Source organism: Nannospalax galili, unplaced genomic scaffold (genome assembly GCF_000622305.1).
Source record: "Nannospalax galili isolate Female #2095 unplaced genomic scaffold, S.galili_v1.0 scaffold309, whole genome shotgun sequence".
In the NCBI taxonomy this organism is placed as follows: domain Eukaryota; kingdom Metazoa; phylum Chordata; class Mammalia; order Rodentia; family Spalacidae; genus Nannospalax; species Nannospalax galili.
Window position 1 is genome coordinate 2,065,494 of NW_008359589.1, and position 22,253 is coordinate 2,087,746.

The 22,253-nt window shown below is 39.5% G+C and overlaps 1 protein-coding gene across 9 annotated transcripts in view; it reads left to right on the plus strand.

Moving 5' to 3' along the window:
- Rbbp5 (RB binding protein 5, histone lysine methyltransferase complex subunit) overlaps positions 1 to 21,176 on the plus strand; it is a 27,362-nt gene extending 6,186 nt beyond the window's left edge. For 2 of the 9 annotated variants that reach the window (XM_008823327.3, XM_029558756.1), the window contains 13 exons: positions 451 to 476; positions 1,384 to 1,556; positions 4,296 to 4,436; positions 5,150 to 5,312; positions 6,921 to 7,030; positions 8,429 to 8,548; positions 8,634 to 8,787; positions 8,883 to 8,954; positions 9,685 to 9,802; positions 11,087 to 11,156; positions 11,526 to 11,755; positions 12,953 to 13,144; positions 19,201 to 21,176. In XM_008823327.3, coding sequence (XP_008821549.1) covers positions 451 to 476; positions 1,384 to 1,556; positions 4,296 to 4,436; positions 5,150 to 5,312; positions 6,921 to 7,030; positions 8,429 to 8,548; positions 8,634 to 8,787; positions 8,883 to 8,954; positions 9,685 to 9,802; positions 11,087 to 11,156; positions 11,526 to 11,755; positions 12,953 to 13,144; positions 19,201 to 19,229 — 1,598 coding nt within the window. In that variant the 3' untranslated portion in view covers positions 19,230 to 21,176. Of the gene's footprint in view, positions 1 to 450; positions 477 to 1,383; positions 1,557 to 4,295; positions 4,437 to 5,149; positions 5,313 to 6,920; positions 7,031 to 8,428; positions 8,549 to 8,633; positions 8,788 to 8,882; positions 8,955 to 9,684; positions 9,803 to 11,086; positions 11,157 to 11,525; positions 11,756 to 12,952; positions 13,145 to 18,572; positions 19,176 to 19,200 lie in introns of those variants that run through there. The other 7 variants (XM_029558755.1, XM_008823328.3, XM_029558758.1 and 4 more) reach the window with 7 other exon arrangements.
- Positions 21,177 to 22,253: the final 1,077 nt, after the last annotated feature.

Sequence of the window (22,253 nt, forward strand, 5' to 3'; positions counted from 1 at the left end):
GATTTGCTTTCAGGTATTTTGATAGCTGTTGGAGTGGTTAGAATCAGTGTCAGTTCCCTCTCAAAGGCTTCAAGATAACTGTTAGCTTTCCACTTCCTGGGGTTTATGAAAATAAGCAAAATTAGAAGAATGGCATTATTTTACATTTTTGCAGATCTCTTTAATGTTTTCCCAAGTAGAAGTTGGTAGGGATTCTCATCTGCTTTTGTACTCCATTTGTTGAGATGTCACCATCTCCCAGTCTCAGAAATGCTTGCCTGCATGTTTATGAAATAACAAGCGTGAAAGAGGCAGATGCCATCTGTGTATGATGATGAAATAGGTGTGACCTCAGGGAGTCCCTGGAAGGGTGTCACTTCCCCCTTGGTCATCGCAGCTGGGTGTTCATGGGTGGTGAGACTCCTGGTGTGCAGTTTATGTTTCATCTACTCTCTCTCCTACTTGTTGCAGAGTCCTTTGGGCAAAACTATCCAGAGGTAAGTTTAGTTTTGTTGTGATGTATAGAAAAGGGTAACTACTTTGTGATTATATTTGATGACAAACAATTAAGCATGATATATATTTTGCTGTGATTAATAAATTAGATGTTTAACTTCGAGCAAGGGTAATGTACAATATTGGCTAGAAATCTCACTATAAATTAAATCTTGCCGGGCGTGGTGGTGCATGCCTTTAATCCCAGCACTCTGTGAGATTGAGGCCAGCCTGGTCTATATAGCAAGTTCTAGGCCAACTGTAGCTACAGAGAGGCCCTGTCTCAAAAAGACCAAAAATAAATAAATAAATGTAAAAATAAAATCTTAAGCTTCATTTTCCTTTATTAAATAAAAGGAAAAAAAAATACCCACAACTTTACCTGATGGATTTTGTTTTGTTTTTTTTTTTACAAACAGTACCATCAGCTGTAAGGAACTTTTTGTGTGTGTGCTTTTCAGGTTTCAATGAATGTATTTACATAGTAACTAAATTTAGCTATGTGTGTACATTTGTAACATTCACATATGCTTCAGTGTGGTCATCCTGATTTTTTATGGCTTGATACTGAAGTAGAACAATTTATTTAATTTCCTTAATGTTAGACATTATTTAATTTCCATAATGTTGGCTATTTCATAGCTTTTTAATTTTTATTTTGTAATCAAAGAACTATGACTCCTGGTTACTTTGTTATATTTTACCCACTGACCTTCAGAAAGTTTGTATAAGAAATTGCTCATTGTTTCCAAAATTGTTGGTTAGCTTTTTAAGTGTTTATTCATGTTAACTAGTTTAAGAGGTATAAGCATACTTGCAGAGATCATTTCAGTGTGCATTCTCATTTAAATTCAAAAGAAATGTCCTAAAGGAAGAGAACCCTGGTGTGTTTCTGTGTATGTTTTATAGGAAGCTGATGGGACTTTGGATTGCATCAGCATGGCCCTGACATGCACCTTTAACAGGTGGGGCACACTGCTTGCAGTTGGCTGTAATGATGGCCGGATTGTCATCTGGGACTTCTTGACAAGAGGCATTGCTAAAATAATTAGTGCACATATCCACCCAGTCTGTTCTTTGTGGTAAGGACTTTTTATTTTATTAACTTTTTTTGTGTGTGTGGTGTTGGGGATTGAGCCCAGCAAATTTTTTTATGTGTATGAGTGTTATACCTGTATGTGTATGAGCACCTATGTTGTGCAGTGCCTGAGGAGAACAGAAGAGGGCATTGGATCCTCTGGAACTGGAGTTACAGATGGTTGTTAACTGCCATGTGGGTGCTGGAAACTGAATCTAAGTCCTTTGCAAGAGGAGCCAGGGCTCTTAACATCTGAACCATCTCTCCATCCCCCCAATGAATTTTTTTTCTTTATTTGTATATGTGTATGGCGTGAGTGCGTGCGTGTGTGCGTGCGTGCGTGCGTGCGTGCGTGTGTGTGTGTGTGTGTGTGTGTGTGTGTGTGTGTGTGTGTAGATGGCATGCACGTGTATACTGAGGCCTGAGGTTGATTGTAAGTATTGTAGAACTGGTGGGAGAGGTACCCCAATCCTTTTGTGTGCAGATTTGAAGTTAGTCCCCCATAGTCTCCCATAGTCCCTCATAGTCATGTCACTAGCTTTTTTCTGCTGTCCTTTGTCCTTGGAGTCAAGTCTAGGACCTAATACATTTGCCCCATCTCTGATACAAATAATTACTCTTTTCTAAATACTTTTTATATGCCAGGCATTGGAATAGGAATTTTATATGCATTAACTTTAATTCTCTCAGTAGTCCTCTGGATGTAGATCCTGTTACCATTCCTGTTGTAGTTGAGGAATTGAAGCTCAATAGGCTGTAAACTTCCTTAAGATCATACAGCTGGAGGGTAGTAATGCCTGGCTTGAGCAGAGAGGTCTGATGTCTGAGCTTATTTTTATATTGCCTTCTAAGCTCATCAGTAGCAGTTGCTCTTTATTTCCCTTTCAGTTAGTATTAGTTTGGCTTTCCTTTTCTGTTAGTTCCTCCTGTATTTTTTTTTTATTTTTATTTTACGTGTGTATATATGTATATTGCCTCCATGTGTGTCAGTGCACCCGTGTCGTGCAATCCCTGCGGAAGACAGAAGAAGGTGTTAGAGCCCCTGGAACTGGAGTTACAGACTGTTAGCTGCCATGTGGGTGCTGGGAATTGAACCCAGGTCTTCTGCAAGAACAGCCTGTGTTTTTAACCACTGAGCCCTCTCATTCCTCCTTCTGTATTTCCTTTCTCTGCTTCTTGCCTTCCTGTGGGTTACTTGAACAAATTTTTAGGAATTCTATTTTGATTTACCTATAGTGTTTCTGGGCATATTTCTTTGTGTAGTTTTAAGTTATAGTACAGGTTTATTTGTTTTTTTGTTTGTTTGATTTTTTTTTGAGACAGGGTCTCCCTTTAGCTCACTATGTAGACCAGGCTGGCCTTGAACTCACAGAGATCTGCCTGCCTCTGTGTCCCGAGTGCTGGGATTAAAGATATTATCCTAGTTTGCTTCTCCATTGCTGTGACAAAACACTCTGACCAATACCAACCTGAGGAGGAAAGGGTTTATTTTATCTCTTATCTCCCAGGTCACAGTTCATCAGGGAGCCCAAGGTAGGAACTCAGGACAGAAACCTGGAGGCAGGAGCTGGAGCACAGGCCATGGAGGAACACTGCTTACTGGCTTGTTCCCCTGGCCCCTGCTCAGCCTGCTTTCTTATGCAACACAGGCCCACCTGCCCAGGGGTGGCACCACCCACAGTGGGTTGGGTCCTCCTACATCACTCAACAATCAAGAAGATGCCCAACAGATATGACCACAGGCCAGTTCAATGGAGACAGTTTCCCAATTGAGGCTCCCTCATCCCAGGTGTGTTAGTTGACACTACAGCTATCCAGCACAGATGTGCTCCATCACACCTGGCTGTTGGTTACTAGATTTAATGTTACATATATTTAACTTACCACAGTATACTACAACCTACTAATGTTGATGTTTTATCAGCTCAAATCAAGTAGAGAAACCTTAACCTTCTTTCTGTCCCTTTGCCTTCCTTGTGTACAATATAATTATCCTAAACATTTCCTCTGCATACATTGCCACCCACAAAAGACAAACCCGTAATTTTTGTTCCATCATGCACCGACTACGCCCAGCAATTTTTATTTTTCTTTTTAAAGACAGGGTCTCACTCTGTAGCCCAGGCTGTCTGGAACTCATGATCCTCCTTCCTCCACCTCCTTAGTGCTGGAATTACAGGTATGTGCCACCACACTGGCTTTAATTATTTTAAAATACTATACTTTATTATACTTTTTTATTTTGTTTGTGCTATGATGATGCCACTTCTTGGTCAACTTTGGAAAATTCATAAGCTCTTCATCCCTGAAATCCCCCTCAAGTCCTTTTTGGTGTTGTATCAGTCTTTAAATTTCAGCTGATTTGGGGACTTTTTAAAGATGCTCAAATCTGTTATTTCACTGTGCTACTTGTGGTGTTATTTTGAAATGTTACATTATTGTATATAGAAATAACGTGATTGTCAGACATGGTGGTGTATGCCATAAACCCAGCACTTAGGAAACGGAAGCAGGATGATTAGAGTTCAAGATAGCCTGGGCTACGTAATGAGTTTGTCATAAGAAAGAAACAAAAAAAAGTCATAGAAATATTTATTGATTAGTTAAGAAAGTTTGTTATAGCTTTGACTGTTCTTAAAAAATTGTTCACTTGTACAATTAGGTCAATGTCTTATCCATAATAGTGGAATATAGACTTTAAATTAGAGCATGTGCAAAATTAGCTTCTTTTTTTTCCCCCTAGCTGGAGTCGAGATGGTCATAAGCTCGTGAGTGCCTCCACTGACAACATAGTGTCACAGTGGGATGTTCTTTCAGGCGATTGCGACCAGAGGTTTCGATTCCCTTCACCCATCTTAAAAGTCCAGTATCACCCTCGAGATCAGTATGTTTAAGATCTTACTTTCCTGGGGCGGGATCTCATTCTACATGGATTAGCTCTGGGCTATGACAACTTCAGTTTAAGGTTTTAGGAGGCAAACACAACATCTTATCAAACCTATATAAAATAATTTTTCTGTCTAGGTTGGCTCTACTGAATATATTGTAAGGAGATTATAACTGATCAGTATTAAGACTTTGGAAATGACTGAAGGTGGGAATAAATGTAATAATTATGCCCTGACCTTGATTCTTTAGATTTCTGTAGTAAGAGGAAACAATTTAATATTAAGACTACAATTAAGAAAAAGTTACCCAGCATCCCACTACCTAGACATAACTTAATTTCTGTGGGATCTCTTATAGTCTTATTTCTCTTTAAAGTATAAAGCTCATTATACAGTGCTTCATAGCCCAGGCCATATTTGATGTACATACATTTACATTTTTTTGCATAGCTATTATCAGTATTTTGTTTTTACTTTAATATTTTGCTAATTAAATCTTTTAATCACATTTTTTCAAAATAGGCTCTCATACTTTTATTCAGTCTGTTCCCTGTTATTAGATCTGTAGCTTTTATGTTTTTACACCATTTCAAATTTGCTGGTACTGGGAGAGCCAATGAGGGGAGTAGACAGGGACAGAGAAAAGGACAGGAAATAAGCCTGCTGGTACCAAAGCAATAGCCAATATGCTGTTCATATTTTTAAACAGGAACAAGGTTCTCGTGTGTCCCATGAAATCTGCTCCTGTCATGTTGACCCTTTCAGATTCCAAACATGTTGTTCTGCCGGTAGACGATGACTCTGATTTGAACGTGGTCGCATCTTTTGATAGGCGAGGGGAATATATCTATACAGGAAACGCAAAAGGCAAGGTAAGCTGTGAGCTCATTTTCTATTTGCTTCTTTTGCTTCTCTATGTTTTTTATTTCTGGAATAAGTGTGGTTCCTGACTTTGCCAAATATAGTTAATTTTCTTTCATGCCTTAATTATTTCTGTTCTTTGAATTTTGAGTAGACAGATTATTTAATTTAGATAAGAATGGGGGCTGGGTGTAGTGGCTCATGTTTATAATTCCAGCACTTGGAAGGCAGAGACAGGAGGATCACTCCAAATTCAAGGAGAGCCTGGACTAAATAGTGAGTTCCAGGCCAGTTTAGGACTGCATCGCAAGACTTAGCTCAAGAAGCAACAAAAAAAAAGGGGGGGGGGTTGTTTATAGCTCAGTTGGTGGAGTTCTTGCATGCTTGAGGCCATGGGTTTGATCTCTCACACCAGAAAAAGCAGTAAAATAAAAAGACATAAGGATTGTTACCAGTTAGTAATTAAAAGAGTAATTAAAATATTTAAGAGTCATGTTATCAACTATAACACAGTTGATGAAAATGTCTTAATATCTAGTTGTAAAAAACACAGTATAAACTGCACAAGTGTATACATGCACACACAAAAATACAGTATAATTTAAATCAGCTTAATCTAGAATACTGAGACTTTATCATCTTTTTTCTTCTTATTAAACTTCTGGCCTTGCCCTTTGGGATGTTTGGAAGGTGTTGACTCTTCTTTTTGGTATACATTGTAGGTGTTTCTTTTGGCAGCTATTTTAAAAAACATGGTTAAGATGTACATTAACAGCTGTAGAGTGCTTACCTCACTTATGTTAGGTTCTGGGTTCTAGCCCCACTGCAAAAAAAAAAAATAGATGCACATAAAATTCATCATTTTAAGCATTTTAAATGTTAAGTTCAGTGTATTCAGTGCATCAAGTCTCAACACCATCCTCTGCAGAACTTTTTATCTTGCAAAACTACACTGTCAAGTATTGTAGTCCTCAGGCTTTGGCAACCATCATTCTGTTTTGTCTATGAATTTGACCACTGTAAGCACCTCATGTAAATAGAATAATACTGTATTTCCCCATTTACAACTGATTTATTTCACTTAGGATAATGTCCTCCAGGTAACTGTTGTAACATATGTCAAAATTTCCCCCTTTTTCAGAGTTAACTAATATTGCATGTATGTACCATATTTTACTGCTATCAATGGATACTTGCTTGGGTTGCTTCCACTTCTGGGCTATTCTGTGAATGATGTTAAACATCATGTTTCAAAAATAGATTGTTGGCCAGGTGTGGTGGCACAGGCCTGTAATCCGAGCACTTAGGAGGCAGAGGCAGGCAGATCTCTGAGTTCAAGGCCAGCCTGGTCTATATAGTGAGTTCCAGGTCAGCTGGGGCTACAGGGAGACCCTGTTTCAAAAAGACCAAAAAAACAAAAACAAGAATAGATTGTTAAGATTATATGCTTTATTTGAAGAAATAAAAGGTAATACCAGTTTAATAAGGTTGAACACATGAGGGATAGAGGTGTTTGGAGTTTTACTAGGTCTTTGCACAGTTTTAGAAACAGAAGCTAGGTCTAATTACTATTAGTTATTAGAATATTTACTTTTATATTTTTGTTCTGTAAACTTTAGATCTTGGTCCTAAAAACAGATTCTCAGGATCTTGTTGCTTCCTTCAGAGTAACGACGGGAACAAGCAATACTACAGCCATTAAGTCAATTGAATTTGCTCGGAAGGGGAGGTGAGTGAGACTCCTTGTCTTGTTTGTGTGTATGAGATTTTTGTTTTATTTACAGGACCTCACTATATAGCCCAGGCTGCCCTAGATCAGTGATCCTCCTACCTCAGCACTTCTGAGTGCTGAGATTTCAGATAGGTACTACCATGCCCAAGCGGATCTTATTTTTTAAAGGACAAGTTTAAAAGTGAATGGAGCCTGGTGTGTGACAAATGTTTTGAACCCTAGTACTCAGGAGGCAGAGTCAGGCAGATCTCTTTGAGTTCAAGGCCAACTTGGTCTACATAGAGCAAATGAGCCAAGGCTATACAGTGAGACACCCCCCCCCCAAAAAAAAAAGATTTACAGTTTTATGTTTATGTATATAAAATTTATAAAGCTTACTGAAGCTGTTAGAAACTGGTTCTTGGGTTCATATTATTTCCCTGATTGAGCTAGTAGTCATGTCTTCGTTGTTGGAAGGTTATTAGGCTCAGTGGGTAAGGAGGTTTCTGCCAAATATGAAGATCTAATTTCAATTCCTAGGACCCACATAGTGGAAGGAAAGAACCAACTCCCTCAAGTTTTCCTCTGACATTGTGCTGGATAGCTTTAGTGTTAACTTGACACACCTGGGTTGAGGGAGCCTCAGTTGGGGAATTGCCTCTGTTGGACTGGCCTGTGGCCATGTCTGAAGGGCATCTTCTTGATGAGTGATGTGGGAGGGCCCAGCCCACTGTGGGTGGTGCCACCTCTGGGCAGGTGGGCCTGTGTTGCATAAGAAAGCAGGCTGAGCAGGGGCCAGGGGAGCAAGCCAGTAAGCAGCATTTCTCCATGGCCTGTGCCCCAGCTCCTGCCCTTAGTTCCTACCTTGGGCTCCCTGATGAACTACGACCTGGGAGATACAAGCTAAATAAACCCTTTCCTCCCCAGTTGGTAGTGGTCAGAGTGTTTTGTCACAGCAATAAAGAACAAACTAGAACAGACATCTATATGTGTACTATGGCACAGGTGTACCCTCCTCCCCCCAAATAAATAGAAATAATAATAAAAAAAATAAACATTTGGTTTATCAGCTCATTAAGAACATATTATGTATAAAACAGGCCAGAGAAATGAAGTATTTATATATGTTGAACATTATACATTATGAACTTGTGACTTTAGCATGCTAGTTTTTGTTTAGAGGTCATAGATCTCAGTTAATTCTGATAATATGAACATGTTGGGTTCAAGGATGCATAGGAAGGATAAAGCACATATATTCTCACTTTATTGGTTTGGAAAGTGACAAGAAGGTAATATAAGCATTTAATCATGGATTTTCTTAGTTAATTGTGTTGTGGTACTGTTCTAAACAGTAGTAATAGAAAATGTTAATAGGAACTGGTTTCTAACTGAATATATTTCTCCTTTCTATAGTTGCTTTCTAATTAACACAGCAGATCGAATAATCAGGGTTTATGATGGGAGAGAAATTTTAACCTGTGGAAGGGATGGAGAGCCGGAGCCCATGCAAAAACTGCAGGACTTGGTGAACAGGTAAGGTATTGCAGCCTAGGAGAGGATGTGGTAGTTCTTTGCCTGGACTCCAGTTCTAGTTCGTCCTGGGAACTTTTTCTTTTAGGACCCCGTGGAAAAAGTGTTGCTTCTCTGGGGATGGGGAATACATAGTGGCAGGCTCTGCCCGGCAGCATGCACTATACATTTGGGAGAAGAGCATTGGCAACCTGGTGAAGATCCTGCATGGGACCAGAGGGGAGCTCTTGCTGGATGTGGCTGTGAGTAGAGCAGGTTGTTGCTTTGGTAGCTCACACACTTTAGAATGCCATGAATCTGTTCTTACAGTCAATTCTTCTCTCTCATTGCATTTTAGTGGCATCCTGTCCGACCCATCATAGCATCCATTTCTAGTGGAGTGGTGTCCATTTGGGCCCAAAATCAAGTAGTAAGTATTTTTCTGGTTGATATGCTTTGAAACTAGATATACTTTTTTTTTTTTTTTTTTTTTAAATCAAAAACCTTTATACAAAGTAAGATAAATTCTACCTTAATTTCTTTGGGGTATGATTCTTGCAGCCTAATTAAGTTCATTGTATCTAGCTTTACTTCAGTGGGAAGTTCTTGATTTCAAGCTGGCCAACTAGCATTGTTTTCATGGGTATTTTCTACAACATTTTAAAAGTCTTTTTGCTTTTCTTATTTTCAGCTCAGTTTATTTTATTTTACTTTTTTTAGTTTTTTTGGAGATAGGATCTTACTATATAGCCCTGACTGGACCAGAACTCACTATGTAGGCCAGGCTGACCTTGAATTCACAGTGATCCACCTGCCTCTGCCTCCCATGTGCTAGGATTAAAGTCATGTGCCACCATGTCTGGGCCTAGATTTTCTTGTTTGTTTGTTTGTTTGTTTGTTTTTGGTCTTTTTGAGATAGGGTCTTCCTGTAGCCCCAGCTGGCCTGGAACTCACCATGTAGACCAGCCTGGCCTGGAACTCAGAGAGATCCGCCTGCCTCTGCCTTCTGAGTGCTGGGATTAAAGAGGTGTGCCACCATGCCCGGCTCCAAGATTCTATTCTTATATCCCAAATTTAGTCTTAGTATTAGACTAAATTTGCTTTCAGAACTTATATTGTTGCTGCTTTCTCATGTGATGAAATTGTACATTTTGTTGTAGGAAAATTGGAGTGCATTTGCACCAGATTTCAAAGAGTTGGATGAAAATGTAGAATATGAGGAAAGGGAATCAGAGTTTGATATTGAAGATGAAGATAAGAGTGAGCCTGAGCAAACAGGTAATGCTTCTTAATTTCAGACAGTGCTTCCGAAAGGAAAAGCTGCTTCACTTAACATTCTTAATTTGTGTTGTAAGTGTATTCCAGCACTTAATCTGTCACATTTTTCCTTTAAGCATTTGCAGTTTTCGCAGTGTTTGGGGAGTCTTAATTTATATACTTTTGATATGGACTCCCATAGGTATCACCACAGTTCAAGCACCTCTCCACATTTCATATGCATTTCCTGATTAATTTTGGGTGATTAAGTGGGGCTTTACATGCAGCCCCTGCAAAGCACACAGATTGTGTCCTGTCTTCTATCACTTGTTAGTAAGAGAAAGGTCAAGAGCATGGCTGTGGCATGGGACAGTGTTTGTCAAAATACTTAAACTTGAATCCCTTTATCTGAAAGATAGGAATAATAATAGTATCCATCTCTTAGTATTGTATCAAATAATTAAATAATCATGTAAAGCACTTAGTTTATGCCTAACCTGTAAGAACCCTGAAGTTAGATCTTATGTTCTAAATTTCTAAATAGGACTTCATGGAAAATAAAGATTTGACTCTTTTGTTGCTGTTTGGAGACGGTCTCTCTATGTGACCCCACCTGACCTCAAACTTGCAGTCTTTCTGCCTCAACCTTCCTCTCCCCAGTACTGAGATAATATGTGTGCCAGACTTCACCTGGCTTAGTATTTGACTTACTAACCTCATGGTGTCTATCATAGGGCTTCCCACATTGTAGGAGTTTCTGTGTGTGGATGTTTACTATGCCTACCTGGCACTATAATTGATGGACAGATCATTGACTCCTGGGCTACTTCATCATGCTAGGAATTAGGGAATCAGGATTGAGATTAGATCTCTCCATCTTGAAAGTTCTCTTCCCCTTTGGGTATTAGGTAGTTTACATATATGACTCATGGATTTTAGGAACACCGCCCCAGGAATAAAAAACATTGTGAATTGTTTTTGACAGTCTCAGATTATGTTTTGTGAACCTTTTTAGACTTCCACATAAATCAGTTCTCTGTGTCTGTCCACCAAGCACATTGCTTTAATGTAGCCTTTACTGCATTAAGTTGAAATGATCCTGTCTCTTTTCCTGGGTAGATGATGAAACTTTTACTGAAGAACCACTCCCAGCTTTCTTGATCATCTCTGTTCCCAATGTTCGTATCCGGTAGAAATTCAGCCCCTGTTTGTTAAGGGATTAAGTGAAATGAGCTATTGGGTTATCCTCAGGCAAAAAGCCATTTTCTACTTCTTTTTAAACCTTTCCCATGTTCTGTCCTGCAGGGGCTGATGCTGCAGAAGACGAGGAGGTGGATGTGACCAGTGTGGATCCCATTGCTGCCTTCTGTAGTAGGTGAGTGACCTGGAAGGGTGAACATGGCGGTACTGTGCGTATTGTTTGTGTACTGCTCAGCTCCCCTAGCTTATTAATAGACAGAGCAAGAAATGTGATGTAGATTTTCTTCTCTAATCCTTTTCCCTGCTCCCTGAGATAACAGAATTTTAAGAAACAAAAATAATGAATTTATTCTATTTATGATTATTGATTTCTGCTGTCCTGTTATCTGATCTCCTGTATTCAGCTTGGCTTTCTTAAAGTCTAGATCTATGTGTTGTATATGCTACAATATAGGTGCTAGAAGAAGGGCTGAATGGCTCATGGTTTAAGCAACTTTCTCCAAATCTTTTTTTCCAATCCCTTGTCTGATCCTGTTCCAAATAGTGATGAAGAGCTGGAAGATTCAAAGGCTCTGTTGTATTTACCCATTGCCCCTGAGGTAGAAGACCCTGAAGAAAATCCTTATGGCCCCCCACCGGATGCAGTCCCAACCTCTTTGATGGATGAAGGGGCTAGTTCAGAGAAGAAGAGGCAGTCTTCAGCAGATGGGTCCCAGCCACCGAAGAAGAAACCTAAAACTACCAATATAGAACTTCAAGGAGTACCGAATGATGGTAAGAGCCACCTCTCAATCCATGGTGCCTACAGGTGCATTAATTTATACTCTGGCACAAATTAGTAATTTCCTATTTGATTGATTTTTTTATTTTTTAACCTTAAAGGAGTTTTCTAATGAGTCTTTAAAAAAATATTTATTATTTTTATGTGTATGAGTGTTACGCCTGCAGTGTATATAAATGCACCTGTGTCATGCAGTGCCTGCAGAGGTCAGAAGAGGGTGTCAGATCCCCTGAAACTGGAGTTACAGATGGTTGTTAGCCACCATGTAGGTGCTGGGAACTGAACCTGGGTCGTCTGCAAGAGCAGTTAGTGCTTTTGACTCCTGAGCCATCTCTCCAGCCCCAATGAGTCTTTTAAAAATAGTTTTCACAGCTCTGTAATGATTTCATCAGTGTTTACTTTTAAAATGGGAATATTCTGCCCTTTGATACTTTGCCCAAGATAACATACTTTGTCTTCTGATGCAAGGCTTGGAATTTGTTTCTTTGAACTACTCATCTTTTTATTTTTTTTCTCATATAGTGTTTGAGTGGTAAAGTTCCAGTCAGATCTGCACAGTTGTTTCTTTCTTCTTACTTGCTTTTGCAATGGGATCGGGAACTTCTGTTACCATGTGTTGCAATGAACTGGGACAGGGTAGTGTTTACCATTAGGCCTCCTCCATTCTTTTTTCTTATAGCTGAGCACAGATCAGTTAATTATGCAATTGTGCATTTCACTGATGTGCCTACTCTGTTCTAGGTGCTAGTGTACAGTCTATACCATTGCTCACATTCGTATCAACCCTGCATTAGTTTACTATTCTTCTTTACAAAGTAGAAAATTTAGACTGAAGTTGCATAACTCCCCTGCTCTCACAGAAAGTGATGCAGTGAGGACTCTTGCCCTGATCTATCCATTTGTTTTTTGACTTAGTATGCCTGTGTTGTATGTGTGTGTTCCACATACATTCCTATTCTGGCTTGGTTTGATATTGTGTGAGTAAGTATTTTAACTCTTTTTAGAGTTGCTGTTTCTTGGCATAAACAATATAGGCTGTGTGTACCTTTTGGTCTAGCAAGGGGTAGTCATTTTCATGGATTAGTGATCTGGGACACAGAGTGATATTCTTTGCATTCAAAGGTTTGACTGGGCTGTGAGGATCAGTATTAATGTGGACTGTCTTGCATGAGTGTCTTGTCTTCCTGCAGAAGTCCATCCACTACTGGGTGTGAAGGGGGATGGTAAATCCAAGAAGAAGCAAGCAGGCCGGCCTAAAGGATCAAAAGGTAAAGAGAAAGATTCTCCATTTAAACCGAAACTCTACAAAGGGGACAGAGGTTTACCTCTGGAAGGATCAACGAAGGGTAAAGTGCAGGCGGAGCTCAGCCAGCCCTTGACAGGTAAGGACACATTGGGAGCACTGTCCAGCTTGCTTTGTGGCCTTGCTTTGTACAGCTACTGACTTCCTTAACTGCAGTGGGGACCTGACCCCCCCACCCCCTTCCTTTTCCCTAGCATCAAGTAATCTCTGCATTTTAAGCTGCTAAGGGCAAAAAAAAAAAAAGCTAAACCAAGATTGTCTTAATTCATTGGCTTTCAACCTTAGGTACCCTAATAGATTTCAAGGGTCTTCCATTCTCCTGATATATACAAAGCATTACATGAGTATTTTCCTAAAGAGAATACCCCTGCCATTCATTAGATTCCTGTAGGGAAGTGTCTGACCCAAAAAGATTAAGAGCCTGTAGTTTAATTCATTTCTTAGATTGTATTTGCTTTGCCCTAGATTTTTTTTTTTTTTATTTGTGGGTGGATCTTTTGTTTTTTGCTTCAGATGAAAGAACCAAATAGCTAGAAATACAACCTTGTTTCATATAGGCCCTGACTGGTTAACTACAGTATCTTTACTGTGTTATTCAAATGCTACAAGTGGTAGTTCCTTTGTCCCAACAGTGTGGAAGAAAATGTTAGTACCATGTTAAAGAAGAAAATGCGGCTTCGGGGTTTCCCCCCTGTATTAGTCAGGGTTCTCCAAAGAAATAGAACCAGTAGAATGAATATATATGTATAGAGATTTATCAGCTTAGCTCACAGGATAGAGTCCGAGTAGTCCAATAATGGCTGCACCACACTGGAGAGGCTGAGAATCCGTAGTCACTCAGTCCATGAGGCTGGATGCCTCTCAGTAGTCCCAATCTGGCGCTGAAGGTCTGATGAATCCAAAAGATCAGCTAGTCTTCAGTCTACAGCAGCAAGACAACTCACCAGTGAGGGAGAAGGCAAGCAGCAAGAAGCCTGGCGTTTTCCTCTGCCTTGGCCTTTTATACGGGCTGCCATCAGAAGGTAACACCCACACTTAGGGTGTGCTTTAGATGATCCAATCAAGAAGATCTCCCTCATTTCATTTAATCCCAGATCCAGTCAAGTTGACACCCAGGATTAGCCATCACACCCCCCAATATCTGAATATAGGAGGAAATTGCCAAAAAGTCTGAAACTACACTCTTGTGGGTAGCTTCTTAACATCTTAACCTTTGAAACTGAATATTTGGATTTACTTGCTTTTATACGAATGATTAAAGGAGTTTTATTGAGGAATGGAGAGCCATCTCTATTTCCTAGAAAATACCTGTGAACCCAGCTAAATGGTATTTCTTTGGAAAATAATAATAAATTAGAGCCCATTTCCACTCAGATATCATTGGGTTTTGGATATATATTATGTGTGTGTGTGTGTGTGTGTGTGTGTGTATTATATATACATATAGATGAAAGCACTGCTTTTGTTAATAAAACACTGGGTTTTTTGTGGCTAATAGAGGCATGGTTGATAAAATGTCAGTTGTATTTTAAGTTTTTCATGCTTTAAAATTTAATCTAAATGTGTTAATCTACATGATAAATACTAGAATACAAAAAGCAGAATTTCTTATTTAATATGTATTTTATGCTAGTTAATCATTGTCTATAAATAGGAATTATTTTCTAAAGAGAAACTGAAGAAAGACTCAGTCATTAGTCTCTTAAGTTTGCTAGATTTAGACCAGTTTTTTTGTACTGCAGCACTGTACCACTGAGTACCAGTGTCTTTTCCCCTGCAGCAGTATTTATGGTCCCTCACTACTAAGCATTACTGCCTCCATATTCAGTCCTCTAAGGCTGTGTGTTATATGGGCATTGCCAACAAAGAGCACAGATCAGTGATTGGCTGCAGATGAATAATTGACCACTTAGAAATAAGGATGGTCTTCCCTAGCTCACTTCTTGCGCAAGCACTGCCAATTCATAAGAACCCAATTTGAAGTTTAAGTAGATTTTACTGGCACAAAGCCCACTTGCTTTAGCATTATTTAAAATGTGGCTACAGATATATTAAATTAACCAAAACACTTTAGGACAGAGTCTCACTGCTTTTTCAGAACCATTCTGTAAAGGCTTGGGGATTTGGCTCAGTGGAGGAGCAATCGCCTAACTTGTGCAAGGCCCTATGTTTGAACTGCATCACCACAAAATTTAAAAAAATTTTTCCATAATAAAATTAATCTTGTGCTTTTCAATAGGAAGTATGTATAATAAATGGCAAATCATTACAAAGTTTGTTAAAGCTTACATATTCCTCAATAATAGAATGACTTAAAATTTTGATTATAATAGATATGTTCATTACCAGTAACAATAACAATACCTAAATGTCTAAATGAAAGTTAAAGTCAAAATGTTAGAAAGTTTACACAGCCTCAGGGGAATGACTTTTTTATTCCCTAAAATCTTCAAATACTGAATATGTACGTTAGCGTTACTGTCTTGGTGGTAGAAGAAAATTTGCAGTAAAATTTTGCATTGTGTGTAAAATACATATGGTATATTTATACAAGTCAGCATTTCAAACCCTTCTAGTAGAGTAGACTTCTATTGAGGGTCTTTTAGGACATTATCATGGTGGTCACTTTAAGGTTGAAAGAAGTACTGACCTCACTAAAGGCTAGAACTTGTGTCTTGGAGGAGCAGGGTACTTCATGCTAGCCTTTTACTTTCTAATTACTTTTGTTAAACACAGAAGTGGGTCAGCCTTAAAGGGTGGCAACTATTTTAACAGCTTTTGACTAGAGAAACTTTTCCATTGTGGGGCCAGGGGAATGCTCCATTTTATAACACAGGCAGAGTGGCTCCTGGGTCTGCAGCTCATGATTCATGCAGCGTGTGCTTCTCCTTGGACTCTGTATACCCTCCTCCCCATGTTCTCCTTTCTTCTTTGACCTTTGTTCACTGATCTCTTCCTGAATGGAAATCTCCAGAATAGATTAAATTCTAGAGTGCTGAGAAGCAGGATCATTAGTAAAACTGCAGCAGAGCGCTTGAGGCCTGGTTTCTAAGACCTTCAGTACAGTTGCCCGTGGCCTCATTGACTAGGTGCAGTACAGTGTAGGGCTTTGTGAGGCTGCAAATCTAGGAGAGAACAGTGACACTAGAAGTCCCAGATAACTCCAACAGAAGGCTTATTTTCAGGACAACCTATCATATCCTCTGTGGGGGTTCTTTGGTTGAGGGTAGTGCATCATTCAGTAGTACGGTTGTCTTGGAGGGCCCTGGGCAAGCAAAAACTAAACTGCTGATTTGCCTGAGGCCCTCAGGGACCCCTGAGGAAAACAGATGTTTAGATCTCATGTTCTTTGATACTTCAGAGATTGTCAGTAGAATGTAGTATGTAGCCATTGTTTTCCACCTAGTGTTAAGATATAAAATCTGATCCAGAATGCCTGTAACTGAGCTATCTTCAAAAAAATCAGTCAAAGGTTTTGGGATATAGCTCAGTGGTAGAGCTTGCCTAGCATGTGCAAACCCTGAGTTCTACCCACAGCACTCAAAAACAAACCAGCAGTCTAGTGTGTAAGGATTGTATCATGGGTTAATTTTTGTGAACTCCCTTTAATGGGACTTTTGCATTAGATTCAAATTGTTTGACTGCTACAGGTATAGGTCATGTGATGTTCAAGCTGGATAAATGACAGCTGTTGTTAATATGTGCAGCTGGTTATTATAGAATCCATCCCATAAACCTTGATTAATAAAAAGCTGCTATTTTCTGTTGTATGTTGCAATGGGAGAATAGGGATTTCAGGGGGAAACTGGAAAGCAAATAGACCATTGTTAATCTGGAATCTGGGGTTACCAAAAATTCTTTCATGTCACACAGCTCATCAGTGTTGGATAGCCTTGGAGAGCCAGTACCCATGAGGACACTGTTGAGGGAAGCCTGGTGAGGGGGACCCTGAGTTGAGGACTATCTAGGGACAGGCCAGCTGACTCAGTACCATCTACCAGATACCTGTATCTCAGGTACCTTAGCTGCTCTCCCAATCTTGAGATTAGAGCAGAAGCTCTGTTTTGCTTGTTGTCCAAGATCTAGGGTTCCTTGGCAGTAACCCCCTCAGCAAAACACCACAAAGATGTGGTTTGTCACAGAAATAATCTTAAGGCCCCCTTCATGGGATGGTAGACACCAGTGCCAACTGGGTCTGTTGGAGGGGCACAGGCCAAAGTGAGAAGTGCTGTGTCTAGGAAAAATGGGCACCATAAGCATTGTCCTGCCTTGGGATACTCTGCACTACTGCCTTCTGGGCCTAAACCACCCAGGCACTTACAACACCCATGGCAGGTTTAAATGCCTGGTATTGGGTATCTGTCCTTCCTTCCTTCCTCCTCTTCTTCCTCCTCCTCTTTCTCTTCCTCATTCCCTTCTCCCTCTTCCTCCTCCTTCTCCCACCTCCTCCTTCTCCCTTCTCTTCCTCTTCTTCCCTCTTTTCCTCTTCCTTCTTAAAAAAATGAAGTCAAAGACTAATTTATAGGTTCTGTTAAAACTTGATACTTATTTGATACTTATTCTTTCATTTTGTGTGGTCTTCCTGGCTAACTAATGTAGAATTTGGAAATCATGTCTGAATGTTCTCTTTGGCCACTCTGGATTGGGCTGAGACCAAAAATAACTATTTATCTTAAGCTGAATTTTCCTTAATGTTATATTACTGGAGATTTCCTGTATGCTGCAACTAAATATTATTCCTGTGGGGTGGATGCTACAGGCCTTTGTGTTGCTGTTTCTGTATTACCTTGCTAACAGTGCTGCATGCTTTGGTTTTGGTTTGTTGCCTGATTCTTCAGTAAGCCTGTGTGTGTATGTATATATGTATGTATTTTCACAAGAATGGGGAAGGTGTAGAAACACCTAATACAGCTAGGAGAAGGTGCTCAGTAGTCATCTTGAGTGCCTGTTATTAAAGGTCAGATCAGATCCCTTTTCCTTATCATGATTAATGCTTAAAATGAGGATGCTGTGTCCTTCTAAAACTGTTAAGTACAAATTAGTCATGGTACCTGTGGGATTAGTCAGTGATACCAGCCTTAAAGTGCTAAAGGCACTGAGCCTAGTAGAGTGTTTTCTATTATCTTAAGTTTTTAAAATCAATTCATGAAATTCATTATTATGTTTCATATTGAGATTTATGAAAAATAAGTGCCAAATACAAATTTTTTATCTTTTGAAATTACAAAAAGTTTGATTTTTAACAATGTAGCATTCAGTAGATAGCTTGTATGTTGTCCTAATTTCAGTCTGTTCTCAGGCAAATGTGAGTATATTTTTATCGCCAGTTTTCATTTGTAATGGAACTTCATTTTAAAAATAAATTTTAAAGCAGCTTTATAAATGCTTTTCTTTCATAATTTGAGCAATTATTTTTCACCATTTTACCTCCAAACAGCATGTAATCCCTCATTTCAAATGACATCTGGGAAGATTCTCTTCACCTTGTTCTCTTTTATACTTCCTAGTTAATATTTCCCAGCAGCCCATTTAAAGATGTCCCTCAGGAGTTGAGCAGCTTCTATGGCGTAATCAGGGAAGTGGTTATTTGATTTTACTACTTAGGATTTATTCACTGATCAGTTGTTGGTGCATAGCTTTCATTAACATTTCACTTTACTTGGGATTCCAAGGTGATAAGAATGTCACTTAAGGAACAGTAGAGCTTTGAAAAATGTTTTCTTGTTCACCATTAATCATTTAGTGACTGATTAGTCAAATATATGAAAGATTGAAAGGGTTGGCACCCTAGAATTTTTTATGTATTGCGTTTTTTAGGTTGTTAACCATTATTTGTTACCATCATAGAGAATGGTTATCAGCTTAGTAATAGACTGCTCATAATTTTGTACTCCATCCACACACATTTGAGATAGTACCGAAAAAGTATTGGGTGGGGATTTGGAGTTTAGCTTGTTTATTGTTTCAGTAAAGAGTGATTGGGAGTTGGAGTTACAACTTTTTCTTTAAAGGGGAAAATCTGTGGCCCATGTGTGTTTGAAATGCATCATCTAGCTCCCATGATATTTCTGTTCATAGACTCAAAACTGGTCTAAGGTGATGCTAAAAGAGATCTTTTGGTATCTAATCTCTTAGCAGGAGGAGCAATCTCAGAACTGTTGTGAAGACCTTGAAGCTCTTCGTTCTTCCCCACTTTGCCGTCAGGTAGCCTTTGGACAGTGTGGTCAGTCATTTGAGATTGGCTTTAATTGAAAACAAAGGCCTCTGCCTCCCACCCAGGGGGTGGAAGGAGTGGATTTTATGTTTGAATGAAGAAGTGAATTGTGGAAGAAGAGCACACGTCCCTGCCTTCCCTTTCAAGCATAAGTCCAAATAGGCTCTCAGGAATGAGGATTCATGAAGACGTCAGGAGATTGACTCATTTCAACTTCATACTTGGTTGTGTTGCTGATGAAAAATGCCAGTTTTTACTCACCTAACTTGAACTCACACGGTTTGGACTTGTTATTTCCCATCTGTTACTTGCCTTCCATCTACAATGCATGTCCTTGAGTGACTTGTTCTTATCTGAAATTTTGCTACCATTATCCTAGGAAAACTGTTGCATTTTCTGTTTCTTTCAATTTTAACCTTCGCTCCCAGTTGCTTCCTGTATGTCCATATTGTGTGTTAGGCAGAAAAGCAAGGTTTCAAGTTGACAGAAAAGGCAAGAAGGCCCCCTTGTCCTCTTACCACATTTTGCTCAGGAGCGGGGTTCTAAGAGATTCAGGGGTTTCCCTTGCATTGCTTTTTTTTTATTTTCTGGTATTGGATCTGTTTCAGTAATCATGGTTGGTTTTTTGGGGCGGAAATTAGTTTTATCCATTTCCAGCTAAGTATCATCAATAGTTTATAAATTACCTTTGCTGACTTGTAGAGTTGGAAACAAAGCAAGGTGTATTTCTCCACAATCTTCTTTTTTATGGGGGTGGGATGCCAATGCCAGGATTGACATGAAACCCCCCCCCCCCCAAATCAAAGCAACAGTAGCTTGGTTCAAATCAAAGATCAAGGTATATTCTTTAAATTATTGTCTGTGGAAACCTGTCCCCATCAGCTACAGCATGTCCCTTCCTGTAGCCAGGCCCCTTTTCCTGTTTTCAGTTACTTCCTTTCTATGAAAGGCTGCTTAGCTTGTTTTCCTTCTCTTTCTCACTCTTGTGCTCTCTCTCTCTCTCTCTCTCTCTCTCTCTCTGCATTTGCTATTCTTTTAATAAAAATAGCAAATTGGACAGATGTGTACAGTAATGTATTTGAAATTTTTTGAAAATCCAGAGTCAGCAAGCCAGGTGTGGGAAGAGTAATGTCTGTGGGGATAGCTTTTAGATTCCCTGGGTCATGCTTTTCAGCATTTTCAAAGGGGAGTCTAAATCCTGTGCTAATTGGTAGAGGCTTCTTTAGGTAGTCAAACACGTTGATTACCTGTAGAAATCACAGTGGGCCACATCACGCAGAGCTCCTTTGTTCCAGCCCCTACTTCAGAAGTTGGAAACATCTCTCCCAGAGTCAGATGCAGAATGTGTATGTTTTTAGTTGCCATTTCTTCTTCCTTAAGTTCTTTGTGAATTCCATGTGAGTGAGACCAGGGGTTGCAGTTGGTAGGTAAGTGGCTCATAGGACATGGTTTTGTTTTGCAGACGTTATATCCATTCCATGACTCTGCAGCACACTACAGTAGTGTGTAAACTGATAGAGGGTTTTCTGCCTTGTTTCCATGTGCGAAGTAGCTTGCTTTCCTCCATCTGTATGTCCTGATGCTTATGCTGTGTCCATTTCCTCTGCTGGCTTCTGAGAAATTCAGCTAAAACCCTGTCAGATTGTTTCTGGCAGCAGCTCCTAATATTTATGCTTTTGGAAATTTTTTGTCAGCTCCTAAAACCCTCTGTCCACTTGAGTTAGATGTCTTGATTTCTGTAATATATGTATATTCTTATCCTCCCTTTTGTCATCTTCCCCAACTCTCCATTTTGTTTTTTAAAATGTTCTGTAGTTTTGTACAAGATGAGATTTAGCTTTGGGTACTTACTGCTGAAGCTTTAATGCTTTGTAAATAAAATTGGATGTTTATTAAACCATGCGTGTAGATGTTTATAAACACTGACTGCTTCTGGAACTCATCGACCACTCTGCTTTTGTACAACAGAAAAATGTGTGTGGTTTTAGATCTTTCTGTGTTGTTATTCGGAGCTAGAAGGGTCAGATAGTCTGGATTTTCTGTCATTGTACAAAACTATAAATAAATGACCTGAGCCAAAAGCTGGTGTTAATCAGAAAGATCATCTAGAAATGCTGTCTCTTCATATTCTTTAACTCAATATAAACTTGAAGAGGCCACAGTGCCAGGTATTCTGGGAGGGCACAAAAATGCATGCCAGGGAGTTTCAGCCTTCTTGATCTTTTTTAGTCTAACTATAATTTAAATTCTAACTAATCTTTTTCTCTGATTAAATAGCCTTAAAATTCATGGAATATTCTCTATCTCTGAAAGAATAAGATGTTTTGCAGAACATGGTGGTATGGGTTCAACAAATGCCAAATCTGTTTGCTTTCTAGTCTTATGTCACTTAGAATCTGTCTTTGGCATCCTAGCTGTTTCATAGCAACCTTCTTTGATGTAAGCAAACAATGAGCTCCTCTATTCTGCATGGTAAAGAGATGATGCTGAGAGTCAGCATCATCTTCCCACTGGGCCACATCTATGATCCCCTTGAGAAGGAGAGTACCTGGAATAGGAAGAGGAGCTGCCTTAGCCATAGCCTCGCTTGCTCCTCTGGAAGGGTATGTTGGATGTGGATTTTCACTGGGTTGGCTTCAAATGCCCTATGTAGCTAGAATGACCTTGGACTTCTGATTCTCCTGCCTCTACCTCCTGAGTGCTGGGATTATAGGTGTATGTCACTATACCCAGTTTATGTGGTGCTGGGCATCAAACCCAGGGCTTCATTTATGCTAGGTAAACACTCTACCAGCTGAGCTATAATTATCCTCTCTCTCTCTTTCTCTCTCTTGCTCTCTGTTTTGGTTTTTTGGATTAAAATTTTTTATTTATTTTAATGTGTGTGAATGTTTTGCCTGCATGTATGTAAGTGCACCTATGTCATGCAGTGCCTGCAGAGGCCAGAAGAAGGTATTGCATCACCTTGAACTGG